The 26,443-nt window shown below is 37.3% G+C and overlaps 1 protein-coding gene across 2 annotated transcripts in view; it reads right to left on the bottom strand.

The window, feature by feature from the left end:
• Window positions 1-26,443, bottom strand: part of KPNA1 (karyopherin subunit alpha 1) — a 68,902-nt gene that overhangs the window by 24,829 nt on the left and 17,630 nt on the right. For both annotated transcript variants that reach the window (XM_026494772.4, XM_044382565.3), the window contains exons 2-5: window positions 21,163-21,296; window positions 6,301-6,408; window positions 3,129-3,228; window positions 304-398 (exon numbers count right to left, since the gene is read on the bottom strand). In XM_026494772.4, the coding sequence (XP_026350557.1) occupies window positions 304-398; window positions 3,129-3,228; window positions 6,301-6,408; window positions 21,163-21,291 (432 nt within the window). In that variant the 5' untranslated portion in view covers window positions 21,292-21,296. The remainder of the gene's footprint in view (window positions 1-303; window positions 399-3,128; window positions 3,229-6,300; window positions 6,409-21,162; window positions 21,297-26,443) is intronic.

Below are 26,443 nucleotides of genomic sequence, written 5' to 3'. Positions count from 1 at the left end.
GCCCACACTTAGGTTCTATCTATAATGACTTCTCTACCACACACAATTCCCTATTAATTATGATCCACAATCACCATAAAATAATCTTTTTCATGACTAAAAATGACAAGAATTCTAAAGAGTAAAACCAAGGGCCTAGATGTTAACAAAGCTATCGAAGCAGCTTGCAATGTGGTTGTCAGGAGCATCATATCAAAAATGAACCCCCTGTATAAATTAATGTAAGTAACAACAAATCTGTACATAAAATGTAAGCTCGCAAAGGGAAGGAAAGGAGGAGGCAGGAAATGAACATGTCCGCACCTGCAGTGTACAGTTCTCTTTCCGTTTGAGGAACTCCACAAACCTGGCCACTACTCCTGGCGTGCTGATGACTTCATCAATAGGAGGATTAGGTTCTGTCTCCCCGTAAGATAAAAGGAAAGAAGAAAAATAATCCTTTCATTTCAATGCAAGGACTTTATTATTTCAAACTTACATCATAATATCCCTCCCTCTATTTTAGCATCTCTTTCATGCTGGAAATCTAAAAAAGAAAAACAATGTAAAACTGTAAATGTAAAATTGAGTTCAGTCACTTTGAGACTAGGGTAGCTCAAAAGGTTTCACAATAAGGTAAGCTTTAATGTGGAAACGATGGCCAGACTTCTCAAAAATTAAAGTTAGCGCCGCTACTTTAGGAAACTGAGAAAGTAGGGGAAAAAACACCCAAACACAGCCATACTATTCTTTCGGTCAACTTCCTTCCAGCCCTGCCTCTGTATTCGGGTTTTTAGTCTGTCTAACAGCAAGCTGTTTTCAGAAACTGGGTTAGGTGGCTCTGGATGTGCTTGCAGGATTTAATTTTACAGCTGTGGTGGTACGTAGGAGCCAGCAAGAATTCACTAAGGATGACTTGCCAAATTCATCTCATTTTTCATTTATGACAACAGAGTATCTTATAAGTGAAACCATTTGATAGAAACCTGTTTGGTAAATAGATAGAAAATGTCCTCAACAACCAGCATGGTAATCTCAGCGAGAAATCTGACGAAGTTCCTGATGACATTCATGTAATGACGCAAGAAAAACGGCAGGTGGATTACAGTACTTACTACCACGGCTTCTTAGCGAAGTCCACAGCTTTACTGAAAAAAAGGTGACTGATGGAGTTAATGTTAATTTGGAGCGAGCTCTGATGACATGTTCTTTGCCTAGTTAACATTTTTGTCAACCATTCAGAAAACACAACAAATAAATCTGATGATCATAATAAAGATGAAGTCGTTAAAATGCCAGATTACAGAAATAACATAGAGGAAGAACAGTAAGCTGAAGTTAGCAGCAATAAAGCAGGACTTAGCAACTGAATATTTTAAAAAGCCGTTTAAAAAAATCTACATGACTTTCCAGACAAAACCTAAAAACAGTGCATGAAGAGAAGTTCTAGGGAGTTTAGATGGCTGCAAATACAGTGAACCATTACTGTGCCATGACTACCAAAATAACTGATGCTATCTTGGAGTACGTTACTGGAATGTGTAGTCTCAGGACAAGGAAAGCAATCTCTCCCCACACCTTAGGGTAATAAGATGACATCTGAAGTACTGTATTCTAGTTATCACATTTTTTTTAAGATTTTTTATTTATTTATTTGCCAGAGAGAGAGACAGCAAGAGGCAACACAGGCTGAGTGGGAGAGGGAGAAAGAGGCTTCCCGCTGAGCAGGGAGTCCGATGAGGGGCTCAATCCCCCGGACCCTGGGATCATGACCTGAGCCGAAGGCAGACGCTTAACGACTGAGCCACCCAGGCGCCCCTCTACTTATCACATTTTTAAGAGGGATGGCTGGCAAACTAGAATCCAGGCAGGAAAGCAGTAGAGAGCAGTGAAAGGTCCTACAAAGCCCTGTGGTGTGAGAAAGGCACTAGACTCAGCATGCTGAAAAGAGACAAGGGGAATGGGGAAGGTGTACATGATAATGGCCTTCGAACGTTCAGTTGTCACACAAAAAATATTAATTTTTATGTCACACACAATTTTGTTATGTCTATATGTTATAGAGGTTTTTATTCCAGATCCCTCAAGGGATATATTTATCACTTATGACTCCAAAAAACTATACCTTACTACTGGGGGGAGGGGAGGGTCTGCTGTTAATTTAACGTCAATATTTACTATCAACATTTTAATGTGGTTCAGAGTTCCACAGTTCTTTTTACTTGTCCAGAATGGCAAAGGTATCATATTCTAGTCTACCCTAATTATACCAAAAAGAAAAAGAAGATAATTACCCTGACCACCAATAAATCCAAACTTAAATTTCATGATAAAATGATAACATTAAAACCAACAATCACTGATCTTTCAACTGATATTTTGAAAGTTTTTCTTGGGGTACCTGGCTGGCTCAGTTGGTAGAACATGTGACCTTGACCTCGGGGTTATGAGATCAAGCCCCATGTTGGGTATAGATATTACTTAAAAATAATAAAATCTTTTTAAAAAAACAAAAAAGTTTTTCTTAAAAAAAAAAGTGGAGTTTCTCCATTTGAATTAACATGAAATACACTGTTCTTATCATTTTAAAGGTCTTTTATAAAATAGCTCAGAGATGAAAATAATGCTGCTTTCTGGTCCTGATAAGATTATATAAATAAATTCAGAAGTTAGCCATGGCTCATAATTACATATATATCTATACGTGTCCTTTTATTTTGTTGATAGACACACTCCAAAGCAATTTATCTGTGATGGGAAAAACAGATTATGGGAAAGTAGTATTTTTTTAACTAAATGAAAAAATACACAGTTGACCCTTGAACAATACAAAGGTTGGGGCAACAATCCCTGCACAGTCAAAAATCCTTGTATTAACTTTTGACTCCCCCAAAACCTAGCTACTAATAGTCTACTGTTGACAGGAAACCTCACCAATAACATAAACAGGCAATTACCACATATTTTGTATTTATATGTATTGCATACTGTAGTCCTACAATAAAATAAGCTAGAGAAAAGAAAACGCTATTAAGAAAATCGTAAGAAAGAGAAAATACATTTACAGTACTGTACTCAATTTATTGAAAAAGATCTTCAAGCCCTTGTCATTCAAGGGTCAACTGTACTTTAACACATTTAGAACTCACCTTTTGAAAGCAATTTTCTGAATTTCTGTGTTGCTGAAAGCTGTTGCTCTGGGCTATTGGAAAATATCATTTCGATCATGTCGGAAGTAATAACTCCACCCTGCAAACACAAACAAAAAGCAAACATGATAAAATTTTAACTTTAATTCAAAGGAAAGCAAAGACAGTGTAAGTTGTGGCCACATTAAGTTAATCGTATTTATCTGGAAGAGTTACACAAAGGTAGGATAATCTTTACACGTAGAAATGTCTGAGATGATTAATAATGTGATAAAGCCAAATACTCTACCATTAAGAAGCTCATGACAGTAAGAAAGTAATCTTAGTAGTAAATACTAAGACAAGGTGTTTATTACTCTTCCTCTCTTGCTCCTCACACGGTTGGTTGGTCCTCGTCATTCAAGTTCTAAAAGAAGGCTCTTCACGACCTCCAAATCTAAAGCAGCCGCTCCATCTCTATCACTCTACTTTAATCCTTTTTCACTATCAGATATTTTTTCAGTTATGTATTTAATTCCCAGATTCTTCCAGTATAATATAAGCTTCTTGAAAGCCAAAGACCCTGTCCATCTTCTCATTCTATCACTGATGGCTGGCATACAGCAGATGCTCAACAAATATTTATTGAATGAGTACAGATAGTCTTATATAAATCACAGATTCTAGCTACTTTCAAATTTAACAACTCCTGGATTTATTTAAAATTTCTATTTTCTGGGGCGCCTGGGTGGCACAGCGGTTAAGCGTCTGCCTTAGGCTCAGGGCGTGATCCCGGCGTTATGGGATCGAGCCCCACATCAGGCTCCTCCGCTATGAGCCTGCTTCTTCCTCTCCCACTCCCCTGCTTGTGTTCCCTCTCTTGCTGGCTGTCTCTGTCTCTGTCGAATAAATAAAATCTTAAAAAAATAAAAAATAAAAAATAAAATTTCTATTTTCTTTACTAAAACTTTCAGTTTTCCACTGTTTTCTTGCTTTATTAGAACTTTTCCATTTTCTACAACAACCCATCTCCAGTATTAGTAGTTAACCTTCTTTTCAGGGTCACTTGTCACAATAAAATAAAGTTCTTATCATTTCATGAAGGGTTAGAGTCAATAAGATGAATCGTGAAGAAAGCTGCACTGAGTTATAAATGCTGGAGGGTTGGTAAGCAATACCGAACACTTAAGAATCCCAGTGGGGAGAGTGAAGCATTCTGCTCTTAACAGTCAGAAAAGTAACTAATTTGAAACTTACAAAACTGATTCTTTTTTTTTTTTAAAAGATTTTATTTATTTATGTGACAGAGAGACAGCCAGCTAGAAAGGGAACACAAGCAGGGGGAGTGGGAGAGGAAGAGGCAGGCCCCCAATGGAGGAGCCCGATGTGGGACTCGATCCCAGAACGCCGGGATCACGCCCTGAGCCGAAGGCAGCCGCCTAACGACTGCACCACCCAGGCGCCCCGAAACTTACAAAACTGATTCTTGAATAAACAAAGCTACCTATATGATTCTGTTATGAATGTTTGGATACACTTAGATATACACATTCTCTCTCTCACACACACACAAACACACACACACATACACAAACACATGTTCTCTTCCCTCTCTTATCCCCTAATAGAAGATGTATTGACTTTACATTCATGGTATTAAAGTATTGTTGACTTTATATCACAGCATTCAAGTTACAAGAAATCAAGGAGACAAATGAACATCACTCAAGGACTTAACGTCTTCTGGGGAAAAGTACAGTGCATTTTTAGTTGCACAAAGGATAACTATCATGCTACATGGAGATACGACTTTTTATTTCTTCATTTGAGACTCAGTGTGGTTTAAGGAGTTCTGTAGGGATCCCAGGTTGTCAAGGAGTATATTAGGGTGGTTAATTTTATATATCAACTGGGTTAGGTTATGGTATCCAACTGTTCGAACACACACTGGTCTAGACTTGCTATGAAAGTATTTTTTAGATGTGTTTAACATTTAAATTAGCATACTCAAGTAAAGTACTTTACTCTCCAAAATGTGGGTGGGCCTCATTCAATCAGTTGAAGGTCTTAAGAGCAATGACAGGTTTCCTGAGGAATTTCAGCGCTATAACTACAACATCAATGCTTACCCGAATTTTCAGCCTACTAACTTGCCCTACAGATTTTGGACTTACCAGCTCCAACAATTAATGAGCCAATTCCTGAAAACCAATCAATCAATCAATCTCCTATTGGTTGTTTCCTCCATAAAACCCTAATGCTATGGTCCACAAAACACTTCATATTTATTTTAACATCCACTAAAAGAACAACAACAAAAAGAAGGACCGCTCGGCTTTCTGAAGGACCTCGAAGAATTCACCACAAAATGATTGTGTTGGCTACAATGTCTATATAGATTCCAAAGTGACTTAAACTGCTCTCCTAGTTCCAAAACAAAACTGGTCAGTAAAAACTGGCAATCTATGAAGAAAGAAAAAAATATATATATATAGGATATTGTGCATAATACGTCACAATTTGCTTAAAAGGGGCACAGGGCGGGGGAGAGAAAAAACTTATTTTCTCAGAGAGAGTAAGAATCTAGTAACAGTGGTTGTCAATGAAGAAAGAAATTGGGTGGAAGATTTCCCTTTTTGAAAAACCATCTGTGCGTGTGTGCGTGTGCGTGTATGTGTGTGTGTGATTAACTGACTACAATAAATTAGAGATATAAACAGGTATAATCCATACAAATAAAGCATTAATTTTTATCTGCTTATGTAACCTCAAGAAAGTTACAAAATGGGTTATAAGAGAAAATTCTAACAGCTGTGATGTGGAACCAATTTTTAAAATCATATAAACATGCCCCATTTGATAACTGAAAAGAATAGCAAACTGGGATTTCCTTTAAAGTATCCCTTATTATTTAACTTTTAAGGAATAATTTTATAATTATCTTTTTAAGTTTTAACAGCTGAATTAGTCTTCATAATTTAGTTAATTCTGTTTAATTGCATGTTATTCAAACTATAATAAACATTTGATGAACCATGAGATTAAGTATATGGCTTCTTTTTAAAAATGAAATGCCAAGTACTTTCTATAGCCATCTACTAACACCTTTTTTAAAAACCCAAATAGAGAGCTATACCTCTTATCTTCCTCAGAAAAACACTTTTAAAAGAGTTTCTTTCATTATCTTACTTACTGGTGCCATCTCCATGTTATTAATCTGAGCCTCATGGAAGCCTCCATCTGACATAACTTCTTCTTCTGTTTCTTCCTCTGCTGTAGCAACATTTCTTCGCTTGAATAACTGAAAAATAAAAGACTGTGACTCAAGTATTCTAATACAAGGGAGTTCAACATGCAAACAATAGGAACACCACTTAAAAGGCAATAAGGAAGGATGGAGTTTTTTGAAAATCACTTTAAAAATTCTATGGGGCGCCTGGGTGGCACAGCGGTTAAGCGTCTGCCTTCGGTTCAGGGCGTGATCCCGGCATTACGGGATCGAGCCCCACATCAGGCTCCTCCACTGTGAGCCTGCTTCTTCCTCTCCCACTCCCCCTGCTTGTGTTCCCTCTCTCGCTGGCTATCTCTATCCTGTCGAATAAATAAATAAAATCTTTAAAAAAAAAAAATTAAAAAAATTCTAAAGATTGTGCCACCTCTGACCTTTCCTGATGAGGAACTATTTCAGAATACTCCAGTCTTATAATCTAATGCAATTAACTATATGCTGTTACCAACTCTTGATGTGGTAAAATTACTAAGGGAAGCCTGACACTGCATGACACATGAAAAGGATAAGGTTGAAAAGGAGCTAGGACATGCTTGGCCGTTCCCCTCATTCCTCTATGTTCAGCTGGTGATCGTATAGTCTTACCAATGCATTCGGGGAAATGACAAAAATGATGTCAGAATGACTTAATACTTCCCTCTTAACCCTCAAAGATAGTGAACTGAGACTTCCCAACCTTTCCAACCTGTCCAGCAACCAGTGATAACAAGTGACTACTGCTTGAACACTACCTTTAAAGCATCTATTAATTTGTGTAGGCAAAGAATACTTCCTTCCAAAGGTAGCCCAATAAGGTGTCTTCATTATATCTTTAATTGTCCAAAGCAGTTCACTCGTTCAAGCATTGATGGAGTAACAATAACTTATCCCTTCATCCTACACAACTCTAAAAGCACACAAAATCCATCAAATAATAGGTTTCAGCCAATGGATAACAGGCAGCCCAGGTAGTGATCCTTCAGAAAAGAAAAGAAAAAAGACTTGCCCTATGACTGCCTCAGACTATTGCCTGGACAGACTTTCCAGGCTGTAGCACAGGGAGGGCAAAACCCAAACAGGGCCTATAGGCTCCCTCAGTTGAGGAGACAAGAGTTTAGAAATGAGGAGGCCAAGGCAACTAGAATCCATAGGCAAAGTAATGAAGAGAAGAGATCAACACAGAGAGAACTCTAAACTTCTGCAGAAAATTCCCCATGAGTATTTAGCTCTGTACTACAAGCACAGGTGTACAAGGAAAATATAGCTGGGAAAGGAACCACCTCCAACAAACACGCAGAACAATTCTGGAAGTTATATGGGTCAAGGAATATTCATGTTTCAACCACACAATAGAAAAGACTTCCTAAAATATACAGGGCACTTATTTAGTAGAACACTCAGAAGGATACCAATTAAGAAGTGAGGCTAGATTAGCTCTAGATTAAAGGGTATTAAAGGTCCAGCCCAATGAAATGTAAAAACAAACTGGTTCCAAGTAATTTACTAAACCCAAAGATAAATTCAAAATTATATATATTAAAAGATAATAAGAACTCCAACAATATAAGCAAGGTAAAATTCACAATGCCTGGAAGCAATTGGAAACTAGCAAACACTAAAAAGAAGAAAAGACTATCCATAAGGAAGAAAAAAATCAATCAAAATCACCTAAAAATGACAAAAATGGAAAAGAACATTAAAATTGTTATAAATATATTCCACATATTCAAAAAGTAGAAGTATAAACAGTATGAGAGATAGGAAGAGATGAACAAAAAGACTAAGCAAACACCTAGATATGAAAAATACAATTTTTCAGATGAAAAGTACACTGGATGGGAACAGCAGATAATATATTGCAGAAGAAAATATTAGTGAATTTAAGGACATAGCAATATAAACACTCCAAAATTAAAGACATGGAAAAAAGGTTGAGACAATAGGTACAAAACAGAAGTCAGTTGTGGGACATCAAGTGACCTGATATACATGCACCGGAGCCCTAAGGTTGGGGTGGGGGGAATATATTTAGAAAATCGTCAAAGTTGTTCGTTTGCTTTGGGTTTTTTTTTTCGTTTCAAGTTTTTATTTAAATTCCAGTTAGTTAACATATAGTGTAATGTTAGTTTCAGGAGTAGAATTTAGTGATTCATCACTTACATATAACACCCAGTGCTCATCACAACAAGTGCCCTCCTTAATACCCATCATGCATTTAACCCATCCCCCACTTACCTCCTATTAACCCGTTTGTTCTCTATAGTTAAGAGTGTTTTATGGTTTGCCTCTCGTTTTCCTCCTATGTTCATCTGTTTCATTTCTTAAATTCCACATAATGAGTGAAATCATATGGTACTTGTCTCTTTTTTACAGATTTTATTTATTTATTTATTTATTTATTTATTAGAGAAAGAGAGAGCACGCAAGCATTAGCAGGGGAAGGGACAAAGGGAGAGGGAGAAGCAGACTCCCCACTGAGCACAGAGCCTGACGCAGGGCTTCAATCCCTCAATCCCAGGACCCTGAGATCATGAACTGAGCTGAAGACAGACACTTAACTGACTGAGCCACCCAGGTGCCCAGTATTTATCTTTCTATGACTGGCTTATTCTGCTTAGGGTAACACACCCTAGCTCCATCCAAATGGCAAGATTTCATTATTATGGCTAATAGTCCATTGTACAGATAATACTTCTTTTTTCCATTCATCATTAGATGGACATTTAGGCTCTTTCCATAATTTGGCTATTGCTGATAATGCTGCTATGAACATCAGGGTGCGCGTGTCCCTTTGGATCAGTGTTTTTGTATCCTTTAGGTAAATAAATACCTAGAGGTGCAATTGCTGGATCCTAGGAAACTCCACACCGTTTTCCAGAATGGCTGCACCAGTTTGCATTGCCACCAACGGTCTAAGAGGGTTCCCCTTTCTCACATCCTCACCAACATCTGTTGCTTCCTGTGTTAATTTTAGCCATTCTGACAGATGCGAGGTGATATCTCATTGTAGTTTTGATTTGTATTTCCCTGATGATAAGTGATACTGGGCATCTTTTCATGTGCCATCTAGATGTCTTTGGAAAAATGTCTGTTCATGTCTTCTGCCCATTTCTTGACAGGACTGTTTCCTGGGTGTTGAGTTTGTAAGTTCTTTATAGATTATGCATACTAACCCTGTAACAGACATGTCATTTGCAAATATCTTCTCCCATTCTGTAGGTTACTGATTGTTTCCTTTGCTGTGCAGAAGATTTTTATCTTGATGAAGTCCCAAAACTTCATTTTTGCCTGTGGGAAAATTCCCTTGCCTCCAGGGATGTGTCTAGTAAGAAGTTACTACGTCCAAGGTCAAAGAGGTTGCTGCCTGTGTTCTCCTTTAGGATTTTGATGGTTTCCTGTCTCACATTTAGGTCTTTCATCCATTTTGAATTTATTTTTGGGTATGGGGTAAGAAAGTGGTCCAGTTTCATTCTTTCTACATGCTGCCATCCAGTTTTCCTAACACCATTTATTGAAAAGACTTTTTTTCCATTAGATATTCCCTCCTGCTTTGTGGAAGAGTAATTGATCATATAGTTATGGGTTCATTTCTGGGTTTTCTGTTCTGTTCAATTGATCTATGAGTCTGTTGTTGTGCGAGTACCATACTGTCTTGATTACTACAGCTCTGTAATATAACTTGAAGTCCAGAACTGTGATGCCTCCAGCTTTGCTTTTCTTTTTCAGGATTGCTTTGGCTATTCAGGGTCTTTTGTGGTTCCATGCGAATTTTAGGACTGACTGTTCTACCTCTGTGAAAAATGCTGGTGGTATTTTGATAGGGATTGCATTAAATGTGTAGATTGCTTTGGGAAGTATAGACATTTTAACAGTATTTGTTCTTCTAATCCATGAGCATGGAATGTCATTCCATTTCTTTGTGTCCTCTTCCATTTCTTTCAAAAGTGTTCTATAGTTTTCAGAGTACAGATCTTTTACCTCTTTGGTTAGATTTATTCCTAGGTATCTTATGGTTTTTGGTGCAGTTGTAAATGGGATCGATTCCTTGATTTCTTTCTGCTGCTTCACTGTTGGTGTATAGAAATGCAACGGATTTCTGTATGTTGGATTTTGTATCCTGCAACTTTACTGAATTTGTGTATCAGTTCTAGCAATTTTTTGGTGGAGTCTTTTGGGTTTTCCATAGAGTATCTTGTTGTCTGCAAATAGTGAAAGTTTGACTTCTACCTTGTCAATTTGGATGCCTTTTATTTCTTTTTGTTGTCTGACTGCTGACACTACGACTTCCAGTCCTATGTTAAATAACAGTGGTGAGAATGGATATCCCAGGTCTCATTCCTGACTGTAGAGGAAAACCTCTGTTTTTCCCCACTGAGGATGACATTAGCTGTGGGTCTTCTGTCTATGGCCTTCTGTATATGATGTTGAGGTATGTTCCTTCTACCCCTACTTTGCTGAGGGTTTTGTTTTTTTTTTTTAAGATTTTATTTATTTATTGACAGAGAGAGAGACAGCCAGTGAAGGAGGGAACACAAGCAGGGGGAGTGGGAGAGGAAGAAGCAGGCTCCCAGAGGAAGAGCCCGACATGGGGCTCGATCCCAGTATCCTGGGATCACGCCCTGAGCCGAGGGCAGACGCTCAACGACTGAGCCACCCAGGCGCCCCTGTTGAGGGTTTTTATCAAGAATGGATACTCTGTCAAATTCTTTTCCTGAATCTATTAAGAGGATCACATAGTTCTTACCCTTTATCAATATTGTGTACTGTGTTGATTTGTGAATACTGAACCACCCTTGCAGTCCAGGAACAAATCCCACTTGATCATGGTGAATGATTCTTTTAATGTACTGTTGGATTTGATTTGCTAGTATTTTGTTGAGAATATTTGCATCCATGTTCACTGTGATATTGGTCTGTAATTGTCTTTTTAGTGGGGTCTTTGGTTTTGAAACCAAGGTAATACTGGCCTCGAAGAAGGAATCGGGAAGTTTTCATTCCATTTTAATTTTTTGGAACAGTCTGAGAAGATAGGTATTGACTCTTCTTTAAATGTTTGGTAAAATTCCTCTGGGAAGCCATCTGGCCCTGGACTTCTGTTTACAGGAGATTTTTGATTACTGATTCAATTTCTTTGCTGGTTATCAGTCTGTCAAGTTTTGTTTTTTTTTTTTTTTGAAGATTTTATTTATTTATGTGACAGAGAGACAGCCAGTGAGAGAGGGAACACAGCAGGGGAGTGGGAGAGGAAGAAGCAGGCTCCCAGCAGAGGAGCCTGATGTGGGACTCGATCCCAGAACACCGGGATCACGCCCTGAGCCGAAGGCAGCCGCCTAACGACTGTGCTACCCAGGTGCCCCAAGTCTGTCAAGTTTTCTATTTCCTCCTGTTTCAGTTTTGATAGTTTATACATTTCTAGGAATTTATCCATTTCTTCCAAACTGCCTAACCTGTTGGGCATATAATTTTTCATAATATTGTCTTATAACTGTATTTCTGTGGTGTTAGTGTGATCTCCTCTCTCATTCATGATTTTATTTGGGTCCTTTCTCTTTTCTTTTGGATAAGTCCGACTAGGGGTTTATCAATTTTATTAATTTTTTTCAAAGAACCAGCTCCCAGTTTCATTGATCTATTTTGTTTGTTTTTGTATCATTTATTTCTGCTCTAATTTTTATTATTTCCCTTCTTCGGCTGGCTTTAAGCTTCACTTGTTCTTTCCTAGATCCTCTAGGTGAAAGGTTAGGTTGTGTATTTGAGATTTTTCTTGCTTCTTGAGGTAGGCCTGTATTGCTATATACTCCCCTCTTATGATCTCTTTTACTGTATCCTAAAGGTTTTGGACTGTCATGTTTTCATTTTTACTTGTTTACATGTAGTTTTAATTTCTTCTTTAAGTTCCTGGTTGACCCATTCATTCTTTAGTAGGATGTTCTTTAACCTCCATGTATTTGTGGTCTTTCCAAATTTTTTCTTGTGGTTGACCTCAAGTTTCATAGCACTGCAGTTGGAAAATATGCATGGTATGATCTCAGTCTTTTTGTACTTGTTGAGGCCTGATTTGTGACCTAGTATGTGATCTCTTCTGGATAATGTCCCATGTGCACTAGAAAAGAATGTGTACTATGCTGCTTTAGGATGAAATGTTCTGAATATATCTGTTAAGTTCATCTGGTCCAGTGTGTCATTCAAAGCCATTCTTTGTTTCCTTGTTGATTTTCTGCTTAGATGATCTGTCCTTTGATGTAAGTGGAGTGTTAAAGTCCCCTACTATTACTGTATAATTATCAATGAGTTCTTTTATGTTTGTTACTGTTTTATATATTTGAGTGCTCTCAAGTTGGGGGCATAAATATTTACAACTGTTAGACCTTCTTGTTGAATAGACCCCTTTATTATGATATAGTGCTCCTCTTCATTTCTTGTTACAGTCTTTGTTTTAAAATCTAGTTTGTCTAACGTAAGTATTGCTATTCCGGCTTTCTTTTGACATCCATTTGCATGATAAATGGTTCTCCATCCCCTCATTTTCAATCTGCAGGTGTCTTTAGGTCTAAAACGAGTCTCTTATAGGCAGCATATAATAGGGGGTCTTGTTTTTTTTTAATCCATTTTTTAATTTAAGGCCATTTTTAAACTATGTCTTTTGATTGGAGCATTTAGTCCATTTACATTCAGAGTAATTATTGATAGATATGAATTTAGTGCCATTTTATTACTTGTTTTGTCATTGTTTCTGGATATTTTCTCTCTTCCTTTCTAACCTTTACTGATTTTGGTCTTTCTTTCCCAAAGAGTCCTCTTTAAAATTTCTTGCAGGGCTGGTTTAGTGGTCACAAACTGCTTTAGTTTTTGTTTGTCTGGGAAACTCTTTATCTCTTCTTTAACTCGGAATGACAACCTTGCTGGATAAGTATTCTTGGCTGCAGATTGTTCTCATTCGGCATGTTGAATATATCATACCACTCTCCTCTTGCCTGCCAAGTTTCTGAGGAGAGATCTGCTGCTAACCTTATTTGTCTTCCCTTGTAAGTTAGGGACTTCTTTTGTCTCACTGCTTTCAGGGTTTTTTTTCCTTAGCTCTATATTTTGCAAATTTAATTATGATTATGTCTTGGTATTGGCCTGCTTTTGTTGATTTTGATGGGAGTTGTCTGTGCCTCCTGGATTTAGATGTCTTGTTTCCACATTAGGGAAGTTTTCAGCTATAATTTCCTCAAATAAACCTTCTTCCCCCCTTTCCCTCTCTTCTTCTTCTGGGACTCCTATGATACAAACATTATTACACTTTATTGAATCACCAAGTTCCCTAAGTCTACATTCGTGATCTAATATTTTTCTTACCCTCTTCCATTCAACTTCATTAATTTCCATAATCTTCTATATTACTTACTCATTTCTCTGCTTCTTCCATCCTTGTGGTCATTACATCCAGTTGGCTTCAAATCTCGGTTATTGCATTTTTCATTTCAGCCTGACTAGTAATTTTTTGGTCTTCTATCTCTGCAGTAAGGGACTTCCTAGTGTCTTCTATGCTTTTCTCAAGCCCAGCTAATATCCTTATGGCTGTTACTTTAAATTCAGGATCAGGCATATTATTTATATGTTTTGATTAGATCCCTGGCCATGACCTTTTCTTGTTCTTTCTTTTGGGATGAATTCCTCTGTCTTGGCATTTTGTGTAGGTCTCTGTCTTCTTCTGTGTGTTAGGAAAGCCTGTTATGTCTTCTGCTCCTAAAAGTAATGACTTTATGAAGAAGAGGTCATATACTATCCAGAGCCTGGCACTTTAGAAGTGTCTCTGGTGTATGCTGTGTGCACTCTGCTACTGTGTTTTGGCTGCTCTTTCCCTCAGGTCAGTCCTCTGCAGAGTTTCTCCCTGCTTGCAGTGGGGAGTGTCTGGACCTTGGTCAGAGTGTGGTGAGTTTTAACTAGATGTGCTCTGGTCTGCTTGTTAAAGAGACCTGATGCTACTTCCACCAGAGCTGAAGCTTTGCAGAACTCTATGGTCAGTAGACATGGTACGTGCGGGGGTTTGTGGGGTCTTCCGTAGGAGGGGCCTGCTGCTCTGGTTCTCTAGCACAACTGCCCGAGTAAAACGGCACCTGTAGAGCACAGGGGCGCAGGGCTGTTTAGGCCACTACTGTTGGCACTGTGCTGCTTACTGAAGTTAGTTTATGCTAAGTGGGTGGGGAGGAAAATGGCATCAGCCAGCTCTCTGGTCGCCGGAGAGGGGAGTTTGCCCACACCACTGCCCAGGAAGCCCTCCCAGAGGAGCAAACAATCTCCCCTCATGTGTCCCAGGCACCCCTCAACTCGCTGCCTTCACCCTGTCTGTGTCCCAGCCGTCTGCCTGCATGGTAGCACAGTGCACCTTGGGGTCTATACCAAGCAGGCATGCTGAGTTTTAAAACTCCAAACTTTAGGGACCTGGCATGGCATGGGACTATGCTGGTCCTCTGGGGGAGGGTCTTACCGCACTGGGACTAATGCAGGTTTGTCCCAGAACAGCAGTCATGCCAAAGTGCAGGGGCGTGGAGTTTTAAGTCAAGCACAGCAAAGAGCCAGTGTCCAAGTTAGCCAGCCTCAGCAGGCATCTCTGCACCTATGCTGAGGGGTAGGGGAAGGAAATGGTGGCCACTGGCTCTTCTGTCCCTGTCACCTCTCCCAGACGTGCTCCAGGATGGGGAAACCGTCTCTCCCAGTGAGTGTCCCAAGGGATTCTAAATATTAACAATGAACAACTGAAAACTGAAATTCAAAATATACCATTTGCAATGGCATCAAAGCTACACAATACTTAGGGGAAAACCTGACAAAAAAACTACAAGTCAGGGTGCTCGGGTGGCACAGTCAGTTAAGTGTCCGACTCTTGGTTTTGGCTCAGGTCCTGATCTCAGTGTCATGAGACTGAGCACTGTGTCAGGCTCTACGCTCAGCAAAGAGTCTGCTTGAGATTCTCTTTCTCTCTCTCTGCACCTCCTGCTTGTGCTATTTCTCTCTCTCAAATAAATAAATGAATCTTTAAAAAAAGCAAAACCTACAAATCCCTGAGACATAGTATAGATCTAAATAAATGGAGATGTGGTGCTTCCTGAGTCAGAAGACTCACTGTTATGATATCGGCTCTCCCCAAGCTGATCTACAGATCTAACATAATCATAATCAAATCCTCAGAGCAGGCTTCTGTGCACAAACTGACAAGCTGATTCTAAAGTTCATATAAAAATGCAAAGGACCTGTAATAGCCAGAACAATTTTTGGAAAGAAGAACAAGGTTAGAGGGCTACTAATATGATTTCAAGACTTACTATAAAAGCTACAGTAATCAAGACAGTGTGGTATATAAGACAGATAAATAAACCAAAGGAACAGAAAGAAGTTCCGAAGCCAGACCTACACAGAGATAGTCAATTGCATGTAAAAGGTTCTAAGGCAATTCAGAGAGGGAAACAATCATTCCAATAAATGACACCTGAATAAATGGAAAGCCATATGTAAAAAAAAAAATGGCCTCTTTCTCCTTTCCTCACATTTTATACAAAAATTAAATGTAAATAATCATGACCTACATTTAAACTATAACAGTAAAAATTCTTAAAGAAAACAGGAGAAAATCTTCAGTGACCTTGGCTTTGACAAAGATTCTTAGACTTGATCACAAAAGTACAACCAATAAAAGAAAAAAACAGATACATGGAATTCCAAAATCGAAACCTTTTGCTCTTCAAATAGCACTTCTGAAAATGAAAAGGCAAGCCACTGACTGGGAGAAAATATTTAAAAAACATATCAAACAAAAGACTTGCATCCAGAAAACAACTCAATTAAAAAACTAAACAGACTTCACTAAAGTAGATCTACAGATGGCAAATAAGCACACGAAAAGATGCTCTCAACTTCAGTCATTAGGGAAGTGCAAAATAAAACCACAATGGCACACTACTATGCACACCTTAGAACAGATAAAATGAGAAAGACTGACCAAATGCTCACAAGGATGTGGAGCAAATGACACTCTCATACCCTGCTGATGTGAAGATAAAGTAGTACAACCCCTTTTAGCAAACAGTAGACAGCATCATAAGTACACACCTACTACACAACCCAGCCATTCTCCTCCTAGACATCTATCCTGGAGAAATGGAAATATATACCCATACAAAGAGCTGTTCATGAATGTTCACAGCAGCTTTATTTATAATCACCAAAAACTGGAAACAATCCAAACTGCTATCAACAAGTGAATGGATAAACCAATTGTGGTTTTATCTTTACAACAGATCGCTATTCAACAATAAAAGGAATGAACCATACACACAACATAAATAAATTTCAAAATGATTAAGCTGACTGAAAGAAGCCAGACAAAACAGAATACATATTGTATCAGTCATTTATGCAAAGTAATCAGTGGTGACTGAAAACAGATTAGAAGTTGTGGTGGGGTGGGGAAAAAGGTACTACAAAGGTATACCAGGAATACTGAGAGCAATAAATATGTTCACCATCTTAATTATGGTTATGATTTCACAAAGATATACATGTCAAAATTTAACAAATTGTACATTCTACTGTATGTCAACTATACAGCCATAAAGTTTAAAAACATAGAAAAAAATAATAGTTGAAATAAACTGCAATACCTCTATTTTATTTATTCCTAATAATACTAAGATACACACACTCTTGTTCCCTCTGGAGGATGTTAAGAAACCAACTCATTATTTTGAAAATGAAGAAATGGAGAAATTCAAGTATTTCTTTTTCCTGTATGATTACTAATTAAGAAAAACTAAAAACTGCAGTTTGATCAACCTCTTGGATCTTGCTTTTATGATGTGTTAGGGAGGTTTGGAGCAGTAGTAAGTCTATGGCTAATCAATCTTCACTACTGAAGTAAGAATCTCCTGAATACTCTACCTAATGTCCCCTGTGAAAGATGAGTTTTTCCAGTCTGGCTAGAGGAACAGGCACTATTCTCAGCACTGTGCGAGGACCAGGCACTGTTCCCTCTAATCTTTGTGGACGACAGTTTCCTCTAGCCTTGAGTAGTCTCAAGCACATATGCTGGTCACTACCCTGCTGAATATTCAAAGAAACGCTTTGAAGATCTCCAGGCTTCTTTCTCTATATAAGGTCTCTCCCTTTTGGTGTTCCCTCCTATGATCTTGATCCTCGGACTCTCAGCTCTGTCTCCTCAACTCGGGTGGTCTTTAGTTCCCTGTTCCTGTGTTGCAACTTGGAAACTCTCTTGGGCAGTAAGCTGAAGCAATCAATCATAGGGCTTGTCTCACTGGCTTCCTATCTCTAGAGATCGATGTCCTTCTCTGGTTAATGTCTGATGTCTTGAACTCCTGTTTCATGTATTTTGTCTGTTTAATCTTGGTTTGTTTCAGGTAATAGGGTAAATCTGGGCCCTGCTATTCTACTTTGGCTGGAAGCGGAAGTCCTCCAAGTGCCCTAATACTCAAAATACCCCAATACGGCTAATGGGAGCCTGTACAAGCTAACTCCTGAGTCTTTTCAACACAAGTTTTGATGGTCTTAAACCTCCCTGCTCTATGTTATGAAAAAATACTACACGTTCGCCTTGAATATTCCCTATCTCTAAAGAATCAGGTGGTTTTTCCAAGAAGACTTGGTCCCGAGAGAAAAATTCTCTAATGACCACAATATCTCAAGGTGCTAGGGGTGCTCACTGATACAAGGTATTTCGCCAATTCTAAGTCTTTCTAGGACAGAACTGGGTTTCGTGTGTATACGTGTGTTTTAAGAAAAATATGGAACTGATAAATTACCTGAGAAGTTTAACCACATAGCAAATCAGATAAAAATAATCTAAAAGAGCTGTAGAAGAGAATGAAAGACAGGCAGGAATATGAAGCCAAGCAGGTAAAAAAATCAGACAACCAACTCCGGGAAAAACAAAGTATAAAGAAAGGAAATGTAACCGTGGGATACCATTCAGTTCAGCAATAAATAATACTTACATACTGTAGTATAACTATACTGAGAATACATGCAAGGGAAAAGTAGTGTAAGAGCTTAAATCTTCACCTACCGTACCAGAATATAAACAGATAATATTTTAAATTGATAAATAAATAGCCAAGAGGATTGGAAGTGGTCTACTTGGGAATGAGACCAGAACACTAGCGGTATGGTTTCAAGTACTGTAGTACTATTTAACTTTTTCAACTGTGTTTTTCAGAGAAAGACAGGTTTTAAAAAAGAAAAAACTGGGATGCCTGGGTGGCTCAGCCAGTTAAGCAGCTGCCTTCGGCTTGGGTCATGATCTTGGGGTCCCAGGATGGAGCCCCATGTCTGGCTCCCTGCTCAGCAGGGAGTCTGCTTCTCCCTCTCCCTCAGTCCCTGCCCCCTGCTTGTGCTCTCTCAAATAAATAGAATCTTTAAAAAAACAATAAAAAAGAAAAAACTGCCAAAACAATCATGATCTATACACCTTACCTACAGACATGTTGACTGAACCTGTCAACCAAGTTAATCAATGGGGAAAGTTGCCTATCCACAAGTTTCCCAACTTGCTCACTTCACAAGGTATTTCTTTTAACTAAAAACATCAAGCAAACCTCCCTTCTTCATCATGATGGGTTTTATTAACTTTTCATTAGCACTAGGTTACCTATTCACTCTGAATTAACAGGAGTCTGCTTAATTCATATTTATAAGTACTGGTTCAATCAGAATGACACCAACTAGTAAAATTTTTGCCAAAAATAAATTTTAGATTGGTCTGTAAGTGCCAAATGGATAGAGGACATTTATAAAGTGCTGCCTAGATATAACAAAAATTAAATGTTAATCTGATAAAAGGATAGCCCTCAAAGATGCAGTTATTTTTTGTGCACTTGGCAACATCAATTCCTGTGCTACCCTCACATCTACCTCTTCAGCTGGCTTAAGCTTGTGACTTTTCCCGATGACAAAGAAACTGTGAAAATATAAACAGTACGTAATGAATCTATATTTTACTGATATTTACTATTTTACAAAGTAGGCATGAAATAAGTACTATTATGATATTAAGAAGCCTGCCTGGTTTTACCAGTTCTCTCTACATAATACATACGAAATAAAAAAATTAAGATTTTAAATAGAGCAATATTCCAAAAACTTATCATAGAAACTTATTAAAGCCATAGCACAATTTCAGATCTCATACGATGAACATGATAGAATTTCAACCACAAATATTTTTAGTCCAATACATGGGGCCATACTTGCCAGTTGCTATATTAAGGATACAGACCATTGGTCTTCAGGCAGGTAAGTGAATACGAAAAATTTATTTTACTTATATAAACTTTATAATAAAGTCTAATTACATGACATCACCCATCACCAAGAAGAGAATAAAATGAACACCGTTAATGGCAGAAGATCATTATTACATCTTCAACTGGCTTTATGCCAAATATGATGCATAAGCTGGTAGTTATATTTAGACCTATGCTTGGGCTCATGTGTATATATTCATGTATTCACATTCACATATGCAAATATAAATATGTAACAATATTATGATGATTTCTGAATTTGCCTCCAAAATAGAAGCTAATACAAAAGTTAATTCAAAGAAAAGTTTCCATTTCAAATAAGACACAGAGATGAATAAAAGAGGTAACAAGAAACCCAGAAAAACTCATCCTTTTATGAATAAGTGATAACTCTTAATTTACTGCACTTGATATAAACTCTATTATAATATTACAAACTCTTTCCCAAAAAATAAGTGTTTGAGTCAAACATCTACAGCCCTAACAAAAAAAAAAACAAAAAAAAATTGAGGTTGTAATGTACTCTTGGACTTTAACCAAAACTGGATTTTCCAGTGCAGTGTTACTCAAAAGAACAGTGTATTTTGAGACCAGCTCACTATAACTGCAAAATATTTATGAGATTACCTTACTTCTCAGGTATGAAAGATTGTGACTCATTCATTTGCCTTTTATGGAGCTTTTGTAGCGTGAGGATCAAATGGTCCTTCCAAGCTCAAAAGTCTCTCCTTAGCAAAAAAAAAAAAAAAAAAAAAAAAAAAAAAAAGTCACCTAAGTGTCTTTAAATTTCTTTGCCAAAAGAAATTCTAGGCATTCATTCTAGGCATTTTTAGAGGAAGGTAACATGAGAGTTAGTCCCAATCCTGTAGATGTTCAGACGTTCTCGAGTTAAAAATGATCAAAAATTAAAAAAAAAAAAAAAAAAAGAAATAAAAAATTAATGTCCTAATGAATCATACAGAATTAGTTCAGGGGTAAAAAGACATATTCTTGAGATTTTTGCTTTAAAATAGGATATAATAAAGAAATGTAAAGACAGACATGAAGCAAGTACAGCAAATTATTGACAATTACTGAATACAACGGATGAGTTTATGAAGTTCACTATCCTTTAATTCTGTAAGTTTACAAATTTTCATATTAAAGATTCACTTGATAATTCATTAAAAACATGCACATATAAAATCTTCAGCAAGTTTTAAAAAAGCAACTTTAAAAAAATAAAATACACTAAAAACAAATAGGCCAAAATATTAAAGAGTCGTTGTACTGCAAATACGAGAACCTAAGAGATTTCTTTATTCTTGTATTCTGCTTTTCATCACCTCCTCTTCCCCACTCCCCAAAACGCACTGATTTTATGATGGCGGGGATATATATTTACATACACACACATACCTAACACTGTCAAAATTAAAATAAAGTGGTTTCAGGCTTAAAATGGAAAATTAAGTTCTTCAAAATAAATGAATAACGGTAAAGGATTTACCTGCTCTTCTCTTTTCTGCTTGCGTAACTGCAGTCCCTCTTCCTCCCTCCTCCTGCGCATCTCATCAGGATTCAGGGACTTATTTTTGTAACTTTTCAGGCGAAAGTTCTCTTTTCCTGGGGTAGTCATGTTTTCTACAAAAATGAGAGAAAGGAAGAGAACAAATAAGCTTGGCTTATGGTAAAGAGCTGTTATTCTAACAGCTCAGCCTTTTAAACATATACATGCCCAACCTCACTGAATAAGGACACCAGAAATGGTTATTTTTTTTAACAGCTTTATCAAAATGTACAAGTCAACAGCTTTCGTATTTTCACATCAATGGGCAAACCATTACCACAGTCAATTTTTTAACATTTTCATCACCTCAAAAAGAAACTGTACCATTTGGCTATCACTCCTTTTCAGGACATTTCATATGAATAGAATCATACGCGTGGTCTCTGTGCCTGGCTTCTTTCACTTATTATATTTTCAAAGTTCATCTATGTTGCAACATATATCTGTACTTTATTCCTTTTTATGGCTGAATAATATCCCATCACACGAGATATCCCATTATATTTTATATCTCATCAAGACATTTGTGTTCTTTCCACTTTTTGGCTATTATGAATACTGCTTCCATAAACATCTGTGGACAAGTTTTTACGTAGACGTATATTTTCATTTTTCTCGGGCATATACCTAGGAATTGAACTGCTGGGTCACACGGTAACTCTGTTTCATCGTTTAAGGAACTGCCAAACTATTTTTCCAAAGTGCTGCACTACTTTACGTTCCCACCAGCGGTGTATGAGGGCTGATAATTTCTCCACTATCACAATTTTTGGTGTCTGCTGCCCTTTCACATATTTATTTTCTAACTGTATATCTTCCATTAAAACAAAAGAAGTCTATTCAGATTCTTTGCCCATTTTTAAAGTCTTTTTTTCATCATTAAAAGAATTCTTTTTTTTTTTTTAAAGATTTTATTTATTTGACAGAGAGAGAGAAAGCCAGCGAGAGAGGGAACACAAGCAGGGGGAGTGGGAGAGGAAGAAGCAGGCTCATAGCGGAGGAGCCTGATGTGGGGCTCGATCCCACAACGCCGGGATCACGCCCTGAGCCGAAGGCAGACGCTTAACCGCTGTGCCACCCAGGCGCCCCAAGAATTCTTTATATATTATAGATATAAGTCCCTTATGAGAGCGGTGCCTGAGTGGAGCAACTGGTTGAGCATCTGACTCCTGACGTTTCAGCTCAGGTCATGATCTCAGCGTCACAGAATCAAGGCCCACGTGAGGCTCCCTGCTCAGCACAGAGTCTGCTTCCCTATCCCTCTTGTGTGCTCTCTCTCTAAAAATTAACGGATCTCTTACAAAAAAAAAAAGAAAGAAAAGAAAAAGTCCCTTATCAGATATATAGTTTTTAAATATTTTCTTTCACTCTATAGGTTTTCTTTTCACTTTCTTAATGGTGTCCTTTGAAGCGCAAAAGTTTTTAATTTTGATGAAGTCCAAATTAATCTATTTTTTTTGTTGTTGCTCATGCTTTTAGTGTCATACTTAGGGATTCTTAATCCTAAGTCTCCTTCTACGAGTTTTAAAGTTTTAGCTCTTACAGTTAGGTCTGTCATCTATTTTGAGTTAATTATTATTTACGGTACAAGGTAAGGGTCCAACTACATTATTTCACATATGGCTACCCATTCGTTCCAGGCACCATTTGTTGAATTCAGGCTATTCTTTCTCCATTGAATGGTCCTAACACCCCTGTTGAAAAACAAATTGACCACATCTATATGGTTTTATTTCTCACTCCTATTCCATTGATCTGTTTGTATACGCTTGTGCTGATTCAACACAATTTTGACTGACATTATTGTAGTAAGTTCTGAAATCAGGAAGTATATGTCCTCCTATCTTATTCTTTTTCAAGACTGTTTTGGCTCTTCTAGACACCCTGCAATTCCATATGATTTTTAGGATCAGTCTGTCAATTTCTACAAAGTCAGCTGGGATTCTGATATGGACTACACTGAATCTGTGGGTCAATGTGGGGAGTATTGCCATCTTAATGTTAAATCTTCCAATCCACAGACAGGATACTTTTTTCTTAGATCTTCTCTAGTTTCTTTCAACAATATTTTGTGGTTTTCAGTGTTTTATACTTCTTTTGTTGAATTTATTCCTATTCTCATTTTTTTGATGCTATTGTAAATGAATTTCTTTCTTAATTTCACTTTTGGATTGTTCATGACAAGTCTATGGAAATACAATTGATTTTTGTATACTGATTTTGTATTTTGCAACTTTGCTGAACTTGTGTATTGTGCTAATATTTTTTTAGCGGATTCCTTAGGATTTTCTAAGACATTTCATACAAAATCATAATCATCTGCCAGAGACAGTTTTGTTTCTTTCTTTCCAGTCTTGAGGCCTTTGTGTATTTTTCTTTCTTTTCCTTATTTTTTTCCCAAAATTGCCATAGCTAGAACCTCTAATATAATGTCAAATAAAAATGGAGAAAGCAGACACTTTTCTTATTCCAGATTGTAGGGAAAAAGTGTTCAGTTTTCCCCATTAAGTATGATGTTATCTTTGAATTTTTCATAGGTATGTCTTTATTCATGTTGAGGAAGGTCCCTTCTAATCCTCGTTTTTTGAGTGTTTTTATCATTTAAAGGGTGTTGGATTTGTCAATTTTTTTGTGTGTCTATCACGAGAACAATGTGACTTTTGTTTTTTATTTCCTGACACGTTATATTAATTGGTTTGTGAACTTTACACTAACCTTGCATTTCTGGGATATTATGCCACTTGGTGCTGGTGTAAAATTCTTTTTATATGCTGGTGAATTAGGTTTGCTAGTATTTTGAGGATTTTTGTGTTCATCTTCATAAGAGAGAGTGGTCTGTAGTTTTCCTGTGATGTCTTTAGTATCAGGGTAACACTAATACTAGCTTCATAAAATAAGTTGGGAAGTGTTCCCCTTCACAATTTTTAGGAAGAGTTAGCATTCTTCTTTAAGTGTTTGGTAGAATTCAGCAGTGAAGCCACATGGGCCTGGGGTTTTCTTTGTGGGTGGAGCTTTATGATTAAACCAATCTTTTCACTTGCTAAGGTCTATTCAGTTTGTCTATGTAAGTCAGTTTCAGCAGCTGTCTTTCTAAAAATCTGTCCATTTTAGGGGGCCTTGGTGACTCAGTTGGTTGGGTGTCCGACTCTTGGTTTCGGTTCAGGTCATATCTCATGATCTCAGGGCTGTGAGATCGAATCCTGTGACGGGCTCCACACTCAGCAGAGAGTCTGCCTGAGATTCTCTTTCTCTCCCTCTCTCTCTCTGTCCCTCCCCCCCTCATGCTTGCTCTCTCAAAAATAAATATTTTAAAAATTCTCCATTTTATCTAAGCTGTTAAGTTATTGGTATGCAGTTGTTCATAGTATTCCTTTACAATCCTTTCCATTTTTTGTAATCCCAGCAGTAATGTTCCCTCTGTTATTTCGGATTCAAGTAATTTAAGTGCTCTTTTTTTCTATGTTAATCTGGCTAAAGGTTTGCCAATTTTGTTGATTTTTTTCAAAGAAGCAGATTTTGGTTTCCTTAATCTTTTTTTTTTTTTATTTTCTAGTTCATTAATCTCTACTCTCATCTTTATTATTTCCCTCCTTCTGCTTGTTTTAGGTTTACTTTGTTCTTTTTTTTCCCAGTAACTTAAGGTGGAACGTTAGTTGTTGATCTAAGTGATATCTTCCTTCTTTCTTAATATAAGCATTTATTACTTGAAGTTTCCCTGTAAGCACTGCTTTAGCTGTATCCCATGTTTTCTTAAGTGGTAACTTCATTTTCATTTATCTCAAACTATTTTCTGATTTCTCTTTTCATTTCTTCTTTGACCTACTGGTTATTTGGGAATATCTTAATTTCCACATATTTGTGAGTTCCCCAAATTTCTGTTAGTGATTTCTAATTTCTTTCCACTTGGTCAGAGAACAACCTTCGTATTATTCAATCCTTTTAAGATTTGCTTTGTGGCCTAGCTTATGGTTTATCCTTGAAAATGTCCCACATTCACTGGGAAGAATATATATATTCTATTGTTGCTGGGTGGCAGTGGTGTTCCACAGATGTCTGCTAGCTCTAGTTGGTTTATGGTGTGGCTTCTTTGTTGATCTTATGCCTAGCTGTTTTGTCCATTACTTAAAGTGGGATATTGTAGTCTCCCAACCATTACTGCTAAATTGTCTATCTTTCTCTTCATTTCTGTCAGATTTTACTTCTTGTATTTCGGTGCTGTTATTAGGTACATATATACTTGTAACTTTTATCTTTGTAGTGGATTGACTCTTTCATCCCTTTTTATCTCTAGTAACATTTTTTGTTTTAAAGTGTATTTTTTCTGGGGCGCCTGGGTGGCTCAGTCGTTGAGCACCTGCCTTTGGCTCAGGTCATGATCCCAGCGTTCTGGGATCGGCGTTCTGGGATTGAGCCCCATATCCTGCTCCCTGCTCAGCGGGAAGCCTGCTTCTCCCCATCCCCCTGCTCGTGTTCCCTCTCTCGCTGCCTCTCAGTCAAATAAATATTTAAAAAAATAAAATAAAATAAAATAAAATAAAATAAAATAAAATAAAATAAAGTCTATTTTTTCTGATATTAGTACATCCACTCCAGGTTTCTTGTGGTGGTTGTTTGCATAATACATCTTCTTCCATCCTTATACTTTCAATGTATTTGTATCTTTCAACTTAAAGTACATCTCTTGTAAAGAGCATATAGTTGGATACTTTGACAATCTCTGCCTTTTTTTATTATATAGTTTAATCAATTCATGTTTAATATTATTACTTACATAGTTGATTTATGACTGTTTTTTTATTTTCTATGTATCTAATTTTTTTTTTGCTCCTTTATTACTCTTGACTGCTTGTTTTACATTGAGTATTTTCTAATGAAGCACTAAAATTTCTTTAATGACCTTTTCACTGTTTTGTTTGTTTTTGTTTTTCTCCCTAGGGGCTGCTCAAGGGCTTACCATATACATTTTAACTTCAGACTTACAGCAGCTTCAGACTTACACTAGCTTAATTCCAGTAAGATACAGAAATGTTACGCTATATAGTTCTATTACCTTTTCCTCCATTTGATGGCACCGTTGTGATACATATTACATTTACTGTTACAAATCCAACATGCACTATGTTATAATTATGACTTTATCACCTATAGTCATTTCCTTAGCTTGATATAGCTTTGCCTCCACCTACCTATATGCTGCTATTGACAGATACATTACAAATAT

This window comes from Ursus arctos, unplaced genomic scaffold (assembly GCF_023065955.2).
Source record: "Ursus arctos isolate Adak ecotype North America unplaced genomic scaffold, UrsArc2.0 scaffold_4, whole genome shotgun sequence".
NCBI lineage: Eukaryota > Metazoa > Chordata > Mammalia > Carnivora > Ursidae > Ursus > Ursus arctos.
Note: the sequence above shows the minus strand (reverse complement) of the source record. Positions and strands in the feature narration are given on the sequence as shown.